This window comes from Thamnophis elegans, chromosome 2 (genome assembly GCF_009769535.1).
Source record: "Thamnophis elegans isolate rThaEle1 chromosome 2, rThaEle1.pri, whole genome shotgun sequence".
NCBI lineage: Eukaryota > Metazoa > Chordata > Lepidosauria > Squamata > Colubridae > Thamnophis > Thamnophis elegans.
This window is the reverse complement of record NC_045542.1, coordinates 76,095,440-76,109,403: the sequence shown is the minus strand read 5'-3', so window position 1 is coordinate 76,109,403 and position 13,964 is coordinate 76,095,440. Positions and strand designations below refer to the sequence as shown.

At 39.7% G+C, this 13,964-nt stretch overlaps 1 protein-coding gene across 3 annotated transcripts in view; it reads left to right on the top strand.

The window, feature by feature from the left end:
* The window catches only part of ABLIM3 (actin binding LIM protein family member 3), a 192,442-nt gene that overhangs the window by 167,877 nt on the left and 10,601 nt on the right, over positions 1-13,964 (top strand). For all 3 annotated transcript variants that reach the window (XM_032209464.1, XM_032209463.1, XM_032209465.1), the window contains 7 exons: positions 1,209-1,343; positions 1,829-1,893; positions 2,476-2,623; positions 5,585-5,614; positions 6,722-6,780; positions 8,522-8,582; positions 9,650-9,657. In XM_032209464.1, the coding sequence (XP_032065355.1) occupies positions 1,209-1,343; positions 1,829-1,893; positions 2,476-2,623; positions 5,585-5,614; positions 6,722-6,780; positions 8,522-8,582; positions 9,650-9,657 (506 nt within the window). The remainder of the gene's footprint in view (positions 1-1,208; positions 1,344-1,828; positions 1,894-2,475; positions 2,624-5,584; positions 5,615-6,721; positions 6,781-8,521; positions 8,583-9,649; positions 9,658-13,964) is intronic.

The following is a 13,964-nucleotide window of genomic DNA, read 5'->3' as shown; positions in this document are numbered from 1 at the left end:
CAAACCGAGTAATTTCATTTCTCTATGGGCATAGCCACACTTTCTGCTTGGCGCATTGCAAGTATGGGCCACTGACTGCTTTCAGACTGTAGCAACAGATGACATCATCCTTGCCCCACTCCCAACCCTTCCCACTTGCACCCTTGCCTGAAATGTTCCAGCTTCCATTCAAAGCAGCTGTTCTCAGTGCTTTGTTCCAGTCTATCAGAAGCTCCAATTCTGATTGGCTGCAGTGTCTGTCATCCTCCCTCCCCTCCTCTGGCTGGTCACTCAGCTGACAAACATAACAGGAAATTATGTTCTCTACTGATCTACAATTGCTGTTTGGAATTTTTTTTTAAATTTGTTGTTTGAGTAAGTTAATGATAGCCCATTAACTCACTCAAGTTCCTTCAATCTTGGAGGTTCATGCCCCATTTGAACATCTACCAGTAGGCAGCCTTTTTCTGTCCAACTGGATGAAGCATGGTTCTCCTGTTTCCCCAGTCCTTCCCACAGGACTGCATTTTTTTTCCTTTTTAAAATACGTTTAAATTGGAACACAGGAATATTGCAACTTTGTTATTAAGCTAATTTTTCAATTCTTCCTTGCTAAGAAGTTTTCTGGAAGGAAAAACATGAAGGAATAATATCTGAATGAAAAGCTGGGCACATGCCTTTCCTGCATGATTTGGGAAGGACATGACCAGTCAGGACTTACCGTGGCCATAGCACAGACTAAACACCAGCTGCAATCTAGACTGGAATTTCTGAAGTTGGCTTTGGAAGCAGCCAGAAACAACGTGGGGGATGAGCATCTTACATTACAATACAGAACTGTTCTCTATTACTTTAGGAAGTCCGGACAGGAATTGGATCTATTGTAATTGCACATAAAGAACAGGATCCATGTTTAATTATAAGGGTTTGGGCAGGAAGGAGATGCCAAATCTGAATCCAGCTCAGTTTCTCCCCATGGACCTCCCAGACAATGTTCCCATATCTCACCTCCAACACCACAGAACACTTATGGTGACAACTTAGTGGATAGGAAGTGGGTTTGGCTTTTGCATAAAAAGTTGTCCATTTGATCCTCCAGTTTATATATTGGGACATCCAGGATAAATGTAAATAGGGCTGGTCATCTGCTGCCTTATATTATTAGAGCCAGAGCATCTAATGGGTTTGGTTTCCACTTCTGCTGATTCTTTCCCTGGTTGCTTTTTCAGATTCTCACTCTGCAGCTACAAAAAGCAAAACTAGTGAAGACATCAGCCAGACCTCCAAATATAGTCCAGCTTATTCTCCAGATCCATATTATCACTCAGAAACAGAATATTGGACTTTTCAAGGTTCACCCAAAGGTAACATTCTCCATTTAGGACACTAAAATCTTTATATTCCAACTATACCCCATATGTCAAGGACTTATTGGGAGGAGATTATATCTGAGATCTCCAAAAAAAGGACAAGGTGCATTTTATGACAGATACCCCTGGTTCTCTGAAAGCCTTGGATGCAGTCCCGAAGATATCCAAGTTAATTATCAAGTTGAAATATGATATAAGGAGGAAATTATTGCATGTATGATTGGAGAGTACATGTTCAATTTCTTGAAATATGAACATAAAATTTATCTTTTATTATGGACCCACCTACTTTCAGTTCTAACAGCACCCTGACTTCCCACTCTCACTCCAATGCACATCAGATTTTGATGGCCCTGCTAAAAAGAATAGATCACACAGGGTAACAGAAATAAGTCTTAAGCCCATCCCCAATAATTAGTTGCCTTACTCTGACATTGGGCAAACTCCAAACTGAATGCTTTGACTATATTTCCTTATAGCTCCCCGAGTTCGAAGATTCTCATCAGGAGGAGAAGAAGATAGCTTTGATCGAGGGATGCACAGAGTGAGTGTTCAGCTCTGATTAACTTTTGCCCCTGCTGTCATACTGGTGTAGACAATTCTCTTTCTTTTGTCTTGTGGTAATGAAACTTCTGTGTTTTTTCTATGTGGACCTCTAGTGCGTTGGAAAGGAGGACTCACAACTTGGCAAGGTCCTCGGTTATTTTCTGTATAGCCTCAGATAAAGCCCCTTCCTCTGTGGTGAGGTAGATCCGCCTGATGGCTATCAGATATGCTGGTCTTACAAAATTCATATGGTTGGTTGGAAAATATGGAAGTTGAACTTCACCTCATCTAACATTGATAGTTGCTAAAAACAGTGACCTCACCCAGCCTATCTCATACAAGATATTGCTTTTGTACATTATTATATTGTATTGTATGTGTGTCTGCTTTAAGTCATTGTATTGATATTAACCAAATATTAGTCTTTAGCAGACCTTTCTGTAAAAACAAGATGTTCCTTATTAAATGCATATGTATATAAAATTTGGTGTGCCTAAAATTCCACACCAAAGCTGAAAGACAAAGTTTGCCTCTATGATTCTTACTCTTTTTTTTTACCTTTACTTTTTAAAATATGTAGCTCCAGACAGGAATTGGCCGATTGATACTGAAGGAAGAAATGAAGGCCCGTGCTAATTCATACATGGACCCTTGGACACCTCCCCGCAGTTCAGCAAGCAGCAGAGAAGCTCTTCATACAGCAGGCTACGAGGGCTCCTTAAATGGCTGTAAGCAACAGCAGGCACATCACAACCACTCCACCTGCCAGCAGAGGGCTGTTTTTGAGAACCCTCAACAGTGAAAGATTGAATAGTCAGCAGTTGATTTTCTCTAGGAACCCTGATTGTATATGAGGATCCCAGAGCATCGATCTCCCACCAGAGTGTAGAGATCAGTTGAGATCAGGTATTCAACCTGCTAGCACTGGAAAATTCCAATGCTAGCAGCTCAATGACAAACAAGAATAGACTTGAAGAAATTTGTACAATTGAACAAAACTATGGATATGATCATTCCAGCTAGATGTTACTTGCTCAGTACAAAAAACATAATAAAGGGGGATGGGACTGGGGCTAAATGCCCACTAGCCAATTATCATAATTTATAGTGATGCAATAGGAATGAAAACAAGTTTTATATCAACTCAAAATTGTTGGGCCACACTAAAAATTACTAGTGGAAAATAGCCTTAGAGCGGTGGTGGGTTGCAGGCAGTATGCCCCAGTAAGGGTGTACCTGTGTCTGACGGGAACACCGGGTACCATTCCGGTACGCTGCTCTGGAGGGCCCACCTGCCCGCCCGTCCTTCTTACCTGTATTTGAGCTCTTATCAGTGTGTACGGTGCCTGCGCAATGCTCCACCGAGCAGCTGGAGTGTCGCGGAGGCGTCACAAATGGTAAGGACGCACACACACAGTGTGCGTGCATGTGGGAGACGCGGGGCCCTCATTGCACCATACCAGTTGCAATGGGATCTGGAACCCATCACTTCTTTAGAGGTAGAAGAGCCCTGAAAACAAAGAAAATAACAGCAGTCATAGAAGAGGAACTTTATATGTTCAGAGTGATCAAACACAATTAATCCATATGCTTAATTCTGTTCCTGGTTCTTGTACTGCATTTCTCTGTCTGATCAAACCATCTGATTTTTTGCCATGCTAAAAATAAAGCCAAAGAATAAGCTCTTAAAACCTTTACCTGGTAATACTTCAAATGTAACTTTGAACTTGTCCTTTCCCACATGTATATGCCCAACTCAGGACCACTGTCTCTACTCCATCTCTATTTTCTCTATAATTGCCCCTTGACTCTCAAGCATTTTTGCCCCTGTTCTGATTAGGGAGGTCTGCCCTCATAGTAATTCCTTCAGATCCAATATATTGCCCTATTAATGCTAAGGAACATCAAGAAGTAGTCTTTAAATACATCCATTTCACTGCTGAGATGAGCTAAATGTCTGAAGAGATTCATAGTTGTTTCCCTATTGGTTGTGTGCCGCACATACTATTCCAGGCTAGGTGATGTATACATATGTGTATTTATATTTCAGGATGCTAAAATAAAATTCAAGAGGCTGCTCTCTAGTGTTTGAGGTCAAGACTAAGCATCTAACAATAAAAATATACTCACCAAAGCCAGATATCCCAAGACACTTGAATTTGTTTGATGATATGAATCACTTTGTATCAGAGGTGGGTTGCTCCTGGTTCAGTCCAGTTCAACCGAACCAGTAGTGGAATTCAGGCCTGGGTCGCAGAACCAGTAGTGACCCAGGCCTGCCACACCCCCGAACCAGTTCCCCCACCGCCGCCGGGCCGCCGCCATTTTGATTTTTAGGGACTGTGTGTGTGTGCATTTCACTGTAAATTGTTCTGGGCATGCGCAAAGAACAATTTATATTGAACAACACGCATGCAGTGCATGTCTGGTGTGCATGGGTTGTGAACCAGTAGTAAAACCGGAAGCAACCCACCTCTACTTTGTATGTATCTCTGTGTTTCAATGAGGCAATGTGGATTTACTACATGCACTTTGTTGCAACAGTCAACTTTCACACCCTAGTAAACCTGAATGACCTTACTACAGCTGGAATCAAAAGAAAAATTTATTAGGTGAACTACTTTTTCTTACTTAGATTATTTTGATGAGCAGGTAGAGAATGAATGAAAGTTGAAGAACTGTAGGTGTGCACCCACAATAGCATCAACTGACCACCAGATGGGACTATTGTTAGTTGAGCAGTTGTTCAATTTTTAAATTATTATTAAAGTCAAACTAGACCTGGCATGAGGGTTCCCTTTTTTGCAATCCTTAAAAAAATAAATGCAAAGTAGTCTGAAGGGCTTTTGGACTGAATAGATAAATGAGATAGGAACCTGGCACACGTAACACAAATCTGAGGAAGGTTTTGAGTAGAAAATGTTATATAAAAGCAACAATTTAAGACAGACAGACAATATACAATTGTGCTGATACACGGCAGTATATAAAACATGGGGTCCAGTGTCTGTATATGCAATTATAGTCATGTGTAGAGTCATATACATGTACATGCAAGCATTTACACATAACTGCTTCTCATGGTTCATCAGTGCTGTGTTTTCTGAGAGATTTGAAACTCCTGCAAATAATTCCTCCCATGAACCCCTCGGCCCATTTGGTAGCCCCTCTGGCCAGTACTCTGTATGTATTTGTGTGTGTGTATATATATAATGCTTCCATACCAAATCTTTCTTCCTCTCTCTCACCTCCCCCAGCATTCTTTTCCACCAACTAATTTGCAGGCAGGAACATTTTGGAGGGAAGGAAGGGGTGTGAGTATCCATGTGTGTCATGGCTTTTGTGACGTGGGAGTCAGAGAATCTGCTGGCAACGTATAATCATGCAGAGTTCTCTAAAGTCATTATTATTTATTTTGTGTTCACTGTTGTTTATAGAGCTTATAGTGTATATCAGGATAAGAATATTATTATCATTCTGAAACAAACTAAGAAGATAACAGGAAACTCCCAACTCTACCCAGATATAAGGAGATCCAGTGCCACCTACCGCTTGGACGGTATCATGACATAATTCTCATAGTGGTGTGGTCACCTAAGTTTTTTGCAGGAGTGTAGCTAGTTTAATGCTCTTAGGGGGGGGTAAATGCCAACAATGCATCTGATATCTTGGTTTGTCTTCTTTTATAGCACCCCGGTCACACTACCTGGCAGACAGTGGTATGTGTTTCTTGACTTCCTGCCTCTTTTGCTTTGTATTCTTCAATCCATTTTACCTCTTTAATGGACTTTGATTGGACTTGATGAGTTATGGGAGTCTTTACCCATAATTAGGTGGTGATATTTATGGACTGTTGTATAGCTTCACATATGGTAGTTTACCTCAGGTTGAGATAAACCTGAGGTAAACTATCTTGGGAGGCAGTTCTCATGGGATTAATTATCTGTGATTTACTTCATTAACATATGTTTAGAACTAATAGGAATGGGTTTGTATGTTCTGAATAACTTTCTCTATCATGCCTTCAGTGAAATTCTGCTATTCTGGGTAGTGCGGTTCTTTCAGAGAAAAAGTGGTGAAATAAACAAGGAGGTAGTTAGACATAAGAAAGAACAGAAATCAGATCCTTGCTCTGACTAGGCAACCTTGGACTAGTAATCTTTTAGCAGTCATACCAGCTAATGATGAAGAAATTGGTAAAGAATCGCATAGTCTATGACACACTTATTTGAAGAAAGGCAAGATTTTCTTTTAAAAAAAAATCAATGCAGATATAGTCTTTGACTTACAACACTAACAGAGCCTGAAATTTCTGTCATAAATCCAGATACTCACATGAACAAGCACATTTTTGGACTTTTTTGTAGCTGTCTTTAAGCAAATGCTGTGATTGCTAAGTGAATCTATGTATTTCTCTGGATGTTTGTTTTTCTTTTTGCTGGAAAGTGGCTGAAAAGGCCAGAAACCAACAAAAAAAGTTTGTAAATTTCAATCATGTGAGAGCAGAATACTGCAATCGACCATAAAAATGAGCTGGTTGCCAAGTGCCCAAAATGCAGTCACGTGACTGCAGGGGTATGTCCAGCTATTGAATAGGATCATAAGTGGCCTTTGGGCGATCTGTTGTAACTTTGAACAGTCACTAAGTTATTTAACAGTTGTTAAGCAAGGACTAATTATAATAGCAATATTTATGCTATGGGTGGACATTCTTTCTATTTCTTCTGATAATTACCAGTACTGTTCTGTAGCTGACCACAAGCAGGATACTTTTTCTTCACTGGAGATGTTAATTCTGACTTGCCCATTCTCTTTTTTCCCCTCAGATCCCCTCATTTCAAAATCAGCTTCTCTTCCTGCTTACAGAAGGAATGGGCTGCATAGGGTAAGAGTGGCCATAGATTTCCACCCCAAGTGAAAGTATTTCCAAATATTTGTCTGAAAACTGCCATTTTAATAAAATTAACATTGCCCTCCCCATCATGATCATTTCTCATTGTAAGAGTCAGGAGTTCTCTAAGCTAGTGTTGAGAGTCATATCGGTGTCAGAAATGAGACTGATGTCCTTCCACAAGCATTATGCTGAGAGAGAGTATTGGGCAGTTGCTAAGAAACAGTTAGGGAGACTCCTGGTGAAGATACGAACATATTAGATTACGCGTGGGAGTTTGGGATTAGAAAACCACAGCCACTCCTGAATATATAAGAATAGCTGATGCCTCTGAACGGCTTCTTTAACTAGAGTGGAAAGCATTTGTCCAGTGTATAAAGTTTCTGCTGGAGAAGCAGTTTCATGATCTAAGATCAGGCATATGTACTGTATTCCATAGAGCCTGCTTATGGCTTTGTAGCATAATCCATTGCTAAATGAGAGGAAAGTTTACATCATTGGAATAAATCCTGGATCATATTCCCTCTCTCTTGTCAGAATGAAGAAGCTCTCTGACACAGCTGGGAGATGGAAGGGATAAGGAAAGATTTATATTGTGCCCAGCATCCCTTAACTTGACCTGCTGCACAGGTGGTGGGACACTATCCCATTAGTACTGTTGAAATTAGGATCTTCACAAATCTACCCTCTTCATGTTAATGGATTTTTTTTTTAAAAAAGGTTCCACAAAGGGTACAATGTATTAAGATAATACTATTCATGAACATATGAACCAATCTTATAACTTCAAAACTATTACAATTTTTAGCTAATGTGTAACCTATTTCAGAACCAAACAATGTCATTAAGGCTTGAGAATTATTGTAATGCTAATAGATCTGACTTTGGACAATCAATAAGATGACACTGAGATAAACCTCCTCAAAGGATGATTATGTGAATAACATTAAACATTGTTATTGTTATTGTGAGCATTGTCTTGAACCAGACTGGCATACAAAACTAAATATAAACAAGCAAAAATGTTATTGGTTCCTGGGGAGAATATTCATATAAAGGCAAAATATTCCAAATTGAAGCTTTAAGTCAATTTTCATTTCTAAGATTAATGTGCTATTACCCTTTTGGCATATTTTCCTCTAGAAAACACTAATTTTGGAGAAGACTTTTTTTCTTTGTTTCAAAGATGCTTTTTCAAAAGACATCTGGACTGTTTAGAGAAAGAAGACATTTCACTTCTAATCCACAAAGCTTCATCATTCTGGCCAGAACCGATAAAGCTTCTTGGATGAGAACCAAAATTATTTCTCCTCCTCTTCTTCTTCTTCTTCTTCTTCTTCTTCTTCTTCTTCTTCTTCTTCTTCTTCTTCTTCTTCTTCTTCCTCCTCCTCCTCCTCCTCCTCCTCCTCCTCCTCCTCCTCCTCCTCCTCCTCCTCCTCCTCCTTTTGAAAAAGTATCTTGACACAACTATGGCCCAGATGACTGAGTTTATTCTTTCCTCTTAGCTCTCCCTCATCCTACACTATTTCTCTGATTAATCTCCCCCTAGCCTTCACTCTTATTACCAGTACAAACAAATGGCAGGAAAAGTTGATTAACATCTTTATTGAACGAAGTGTTTTCATATATTTCTTGCTGGAAGCGACTATAAAACAATAGAAGAATTTTTAACTGGATTATTTTCCCGTTCCATTTACTGACCATTTCTTCTTCCATATTATAATTTTCTATGCAGCCTCCCAGCGCTGAACTCTTCCACTATGATAGCACAAATGCCGTCAACTGGGGGATGCGAGGTGAGTGGAATGACCTTAGGACAGAATTTTGGGGTGCGTGGTATGATTCATAGACTTGTTGACTGATAGGTTAGATTTTATCAATGTAAAATGATGACTGCTTTTAGGCAGGCTAAGATTGGGTGGCACATCCATGCGCTAAATTGATACTGTGTTCTTGGGGCCTATATCAGAATCTTAATTTGCGTGTTCCCAGATTTTCTCCTATCAGGATTTATACTGGCCTGAAATAGTGCTGTTAATATATTGGGAAAATATTTCTGAAAAACTTTACAATTTTTTACAAAAGGGTAACAGATTTGGCTGCGGTTATAACAAGTTAAATTGTGGTGCCTGGTGAAATCAATCTTCAGTTCAGAGTCTGCTCAACAATTAATGGTGGGAAATATGACACTGATTAGATTCAAATGACATGTGAAGCCCACATGTTGTTGGCTTCTGATATAATGTTTTAAGATTTAATGTTAAGGAAAATTGTGATTAGCAGAAGCAAAAACATTCGTCCAACTAATCTTTTGTGGATAGTAAACACAGTTGTAGTTGGCACATAGTGGCAGTTGCAAGAGAAAGCACTTGCGACACCGAAGTCTATCGTTATTAGCTTCTGCTGTTTCAAAGATTGAATTGTTCATTCTTTAAATATAACCTTTTAATCAAATGTATCAGGATAAAGGTCTTCTATTTTTGGAAAGCGCATATGTATTCTATCAGTATATTCAGATCCCCCAAATGGTCCATGACCAAATAAATTTAGAAAACACTGAACTAAACAAATCTATATACTACATGACTAGCGTGTCCCATCCTCAAATTTAGCTTTATAATGAATTTCCTTTATGTTGTTTTAAAGGTAGTCTATAGTGCTACCTATTATGGTCAAGCAGGCCCAAATAATGCCTAATTTTGCAAATAGCATAGTATCAATGGGGGAGGGTATTTTGTTTTAATTTTTAAGTAACAACAAGAGGGTTTGCAAATGCCAAATATTCCATTGTTGAACAAAAGGAACTGGAGACTGACTTATCTTTTTTTGTCTCCCACCCTCTCTGTCTTATTTTTTTTTTCAGAATACAAGGTAACATGCTCTCAAGAACCTTACAAGATTTCTAGAATCATGGATGCTCTTCCTTTGGAAATCAGGAAGCTGTCACTATACTAAATAGCAACCAGGAAAATCTGCATTAATAACCAAGTTAAAAGAGAATCTGATCTTGTTCTCTTTTGCTTCTTTTGGTGCCTAGGGTAACATCGATTTCAGTGGTTCCCAAAGTGGGCGGTACCGCCCCCTGGGGGGGGATATTTAGGGGGTGCTAAGAGGCAAGGGGGCGGCAAAGGAGTGCTAAGAGGCAAGGGGGGTGGTAGGGGTGGCGGCAGGGGTGCGCTAAGAGGGTGAGGAAAAAAGATCATGTATTGTTTTGGCTGCAGAGGGCGTCACCCCTAAGTTGGTAGCTTCCCCTTAGCTAATGCTCAGATGGAAAGGAGAAACTTGCTGAGCAAAAGATGGACTGTTTAAAGCCCATCGGCGTGGGCAGAAGGCAGAAATTACCCAAAAAAAACCTGGAAATAGCTGCAGGTTTCCCTTTAAGCAACGTCACCACCCTCCCCTCCTTCCTCCCAGGAGGGTTCACCAACAAAAGGGCGAATGACAAAAGCGCGCCCGACTAAACTGCGGTCACAAAACCGTGAGTTCTAAAGCGCGCCGACGAATGAGCGCTGAAGCGTGGCGACAACAGCGCAGCGACAGAAGCGCACTGTAAACCTAACCCTAAACCTAACCCTAAACCTAAACCTAACCCTAACCCTAACCCTAACCCTAAACCTAACCCTAACCCTAACCCTAAACCTAACCCTAACCCTAACACTAACACTAACACTAACACTAAACCTAACCCTTACGTTAACTTAAATCGTCCTTCTGTCGGCACGCTGTTATTGCCACGTTGATGATGTCGCATTGATGATGTCACGGTTTTAGCGCCATGGTTTTGTCAGCACGGTTTTGTTGTGCGCGCATTTGTCGGGTCACGCCCAGGAGAGGGGCACACGCCATTTCAATTGCCCATCCCCCAACATCGCCTGCGTCTTAACCAACTGGCTTGGCTTGTCAAAAGGTTTTTTTTAAAACGGTCGGTGGGCGGGGAGATTCGTGTACAGTGTTGTTAGGGGGGGAAAAAACCCACCAATTGAATTCCAGTTGAGCTTGCGATAGAGCTCTTTGCCACTGGTTTAAAAAACGATCACATATTTTGTGCCATTCTTTTCCTTTGCATGGAGACGCTGCTGGGTAAAAGTAACTGGGGGAGGGGTGATAAGCGGAAGTGCGGTCGCTCTCTTTTGGTGATGTGGATTTTGATTACGGAAGTTTGGATTACCAGCAGGAGGGAGCTCGCATTGCAATCTTCCATTTCTAGCCTTGGAAATATGGGTGTTATTAAACTCACTGGAGCTTTCTTTGATATAGGTATAGTATACTATATGTATATACTACTATAATATAGGTCAGGAGTCCCCAAACCTGGCAACTTTAAGGTTTGTGGACTTCAACTCCCACAATTCTCCAGCCAGCATACCTGGGAGTTGAAGTCCATAGCTGTCTGCACAATTCTGGGAGTTGAAGTCCACAAGTCTTAAAGTTGCCAAGTTTGAAGACCTCTGGTATAGGTTCTCCTGCTTGAGCAGGGGGCTGGACCAGAAGACTTCCAAGGTCCCTTCCAGCTCATTTATTCTAAAGCTTATAAAAGCTCCACTCAATGCTGGTCGCGGGTGAATCTTCTTTTAGGATATGTGTTTAGTTTTTGAAATATCCCAATTCCCATTCTCTCTCGTTGCGGAATTACTGGTTTTGAATAGTTGGTTTGGCGAACAGAGGTTTAGCCATTGAAACCACATAAGCATTTAAAGGCAGAATGTCTGTGTCGTGCAAAATAATTGGCAATCTGAAGGAGATAAGATTATAGTGTATGCCTTTGTATGTGTGGATATGTGCAGACATAAATTTTGCAGCAGGGTTAACAGAGAGCACCTCTTGGTTAGCATAGCCAATAAGAAACTTGGCCAATAATATTAAGGCAAGTATGAGCAAGTATGACCATCTGTCCATGGTTGCTTAAAAAAATGATGCCAGAGTTTCTTGCCATTTCTGGATGGGGACTGGATGAAAACAGTAATACAAATCTTAAAATTGAGATATTTTTTTTAAAAAAGGAAAAATAGATTGTACTTCAGTTTTGCTTAGATGTGTGATGTGAGTCAACCATTTTTGATATTTAGACCGCCAAATATTAAAGACTATGCAGATGGTTTGGAAGGGGTTGGTAGCAAAGCTAATGTTGATATTGTGGAAATTAATGAAACTGAAAATTACAATGATGTTATTGCAGGGATGTGACTATCCAGCTAAAGTTGTTTCTCTGACATTCTAACACTTAGATGTCTGAGTGATATCAGGATCTTTTTTTGATGGAAATTCCAGATCGGATGATAAATCCATTTTACCGATACTGAGGAAGATGGGGTAGTGGAGGAACAACTCATAGAGCTGCAAAATGACATTGAGCTGAAGCCAGAGTTTAAGAAATCGTACTAAGAGTTTTAGTTACAGAAAGAAATTTCTGATCGCTATCCTGCACTATGGACAGTGGTTAAGAAGCTCCTTGTTGCATTTCCAACATCATATTTGGTGTGGTCATCCAACTTCTCTCCCAGCAAAGAAATCAACTCCAGATTACTGAACGTGGTGATTTAAGAATCCTGCTAAGTGACTTAAAACCAGACATTGGGAAACTGATATCACTTCATCAAGCCCATCTATCACATTAAGAATTTACTGAACAGTGAAGTAGTTACTAAATTTTACTGAATTTACTAAGTTACTAGTTACTAAGGTTCTTGATAAATGACTATCAGACTTTGGAAATCTGGTATCACTGGATCATGTTCAACAATTTTGTTGAATTAACATTAAGTAAAAAAGTTTTTAAATTGGATTTTGAATAAATGGGCAATTAATTATTACAGTTTTGAATTTTACTGTTACTATCTTCCTTCCATGGTTCAAACCGCCCAGTCACATGACACCCCCCCAGCCACACCCACCAAGCCATGCCCATAGAACCGGTAGAAAAAAAATTGAATTCCACCACTGGGTGTGGGGCACTGAGGATCAGTTAGTAGCACCAAGGGGGCGGTGGACTGAAAAAGTTTGGGAACCACTGATCTATTTGAATAAAGGCATCATCAATGCCTGTTTCTAAGTCAGGAGCTTCTAAACCTTTTGCCACCACGCTTCCCTTTAGTGAAGACTTAATGTACACCTCCCATAAAAATCTAAATACCAAAATGTACAAATGAACAATGAAAACATTGCAAGTTTCATTGTATTGTATTCATTGTGTTCATTTTGCTGTTTGGATGGTGGGTTTATTATAATAAAGTAATTGAAATATATCCTTCACATTCCCTTGCTCTCTGTCTGTACCTCTCCCAAAAAGGTACAGCTCACAGTTTGGGGAACCGAGTCGTAAATTGTAAACTTCAGATGTACTGAATTCCCATGATCATAAACTAACAGCGCCTTGGAAGATTCTGACTTTGGGTTATGAAACTAGTATATATGTGGATGATGCTGAACTGAGTTTGATGATTTAGAAAGAAATCCTAGTATTCCTTATATTTGAGACATATAAAAAAATAATTGTTTGATAAAAAAATAATTGTATGAATGAACGAACGAATGAAAGTATGTCTTTTGTGAAAATCTGTGCTTTTAAAGAATAGATATACTATAGCTATGGAAAGCCATAGGAATGCTAAGGGAAGGTAAAATATAAATGAAGTAAAGAAAAAGGGTATTTGAAGAATTAAGTAAAGGATATTAGAAGTCAAGAAAGAGTGAAAATGTTGCTCTACATTGCTTCTACTTTTATTTTTAACACTTTCAATTTTCCAAGAACACTGACTGCCATTCAATTACTAATAAACAAATGAAAATAAATAATTTCCCATAGATATTACAATTATATCCCATCTGGGTTGTAATATCATAATTCTCCTGTGATCGTGGAGACAGCAGCCAGACTGGGTTTACTCCATCCAGTAACTAATCGGACTGAGTCTACACTTATGATGCCATCGGGCCCTTGTGGCTCCTCCCCAGTTCAGACTCAGTCCAACCAGGACTAGCAGTGAGAATTGATCTCTCCTCCAAATTTTAGCTTTATAGCATTAATTGGCGATTTTGTACAAAAAAAAAAAAAATCCTTTACATTGGCTTTTTAAATCATTTTTTTCTTCTGACCAAATTGGAGAGAAATTCAAAACTGCTCCCAGGCTGCCTCTCTTCAGCCATTCAGACTGCCTGTGGCCATGAGTTCACTCAGGAAG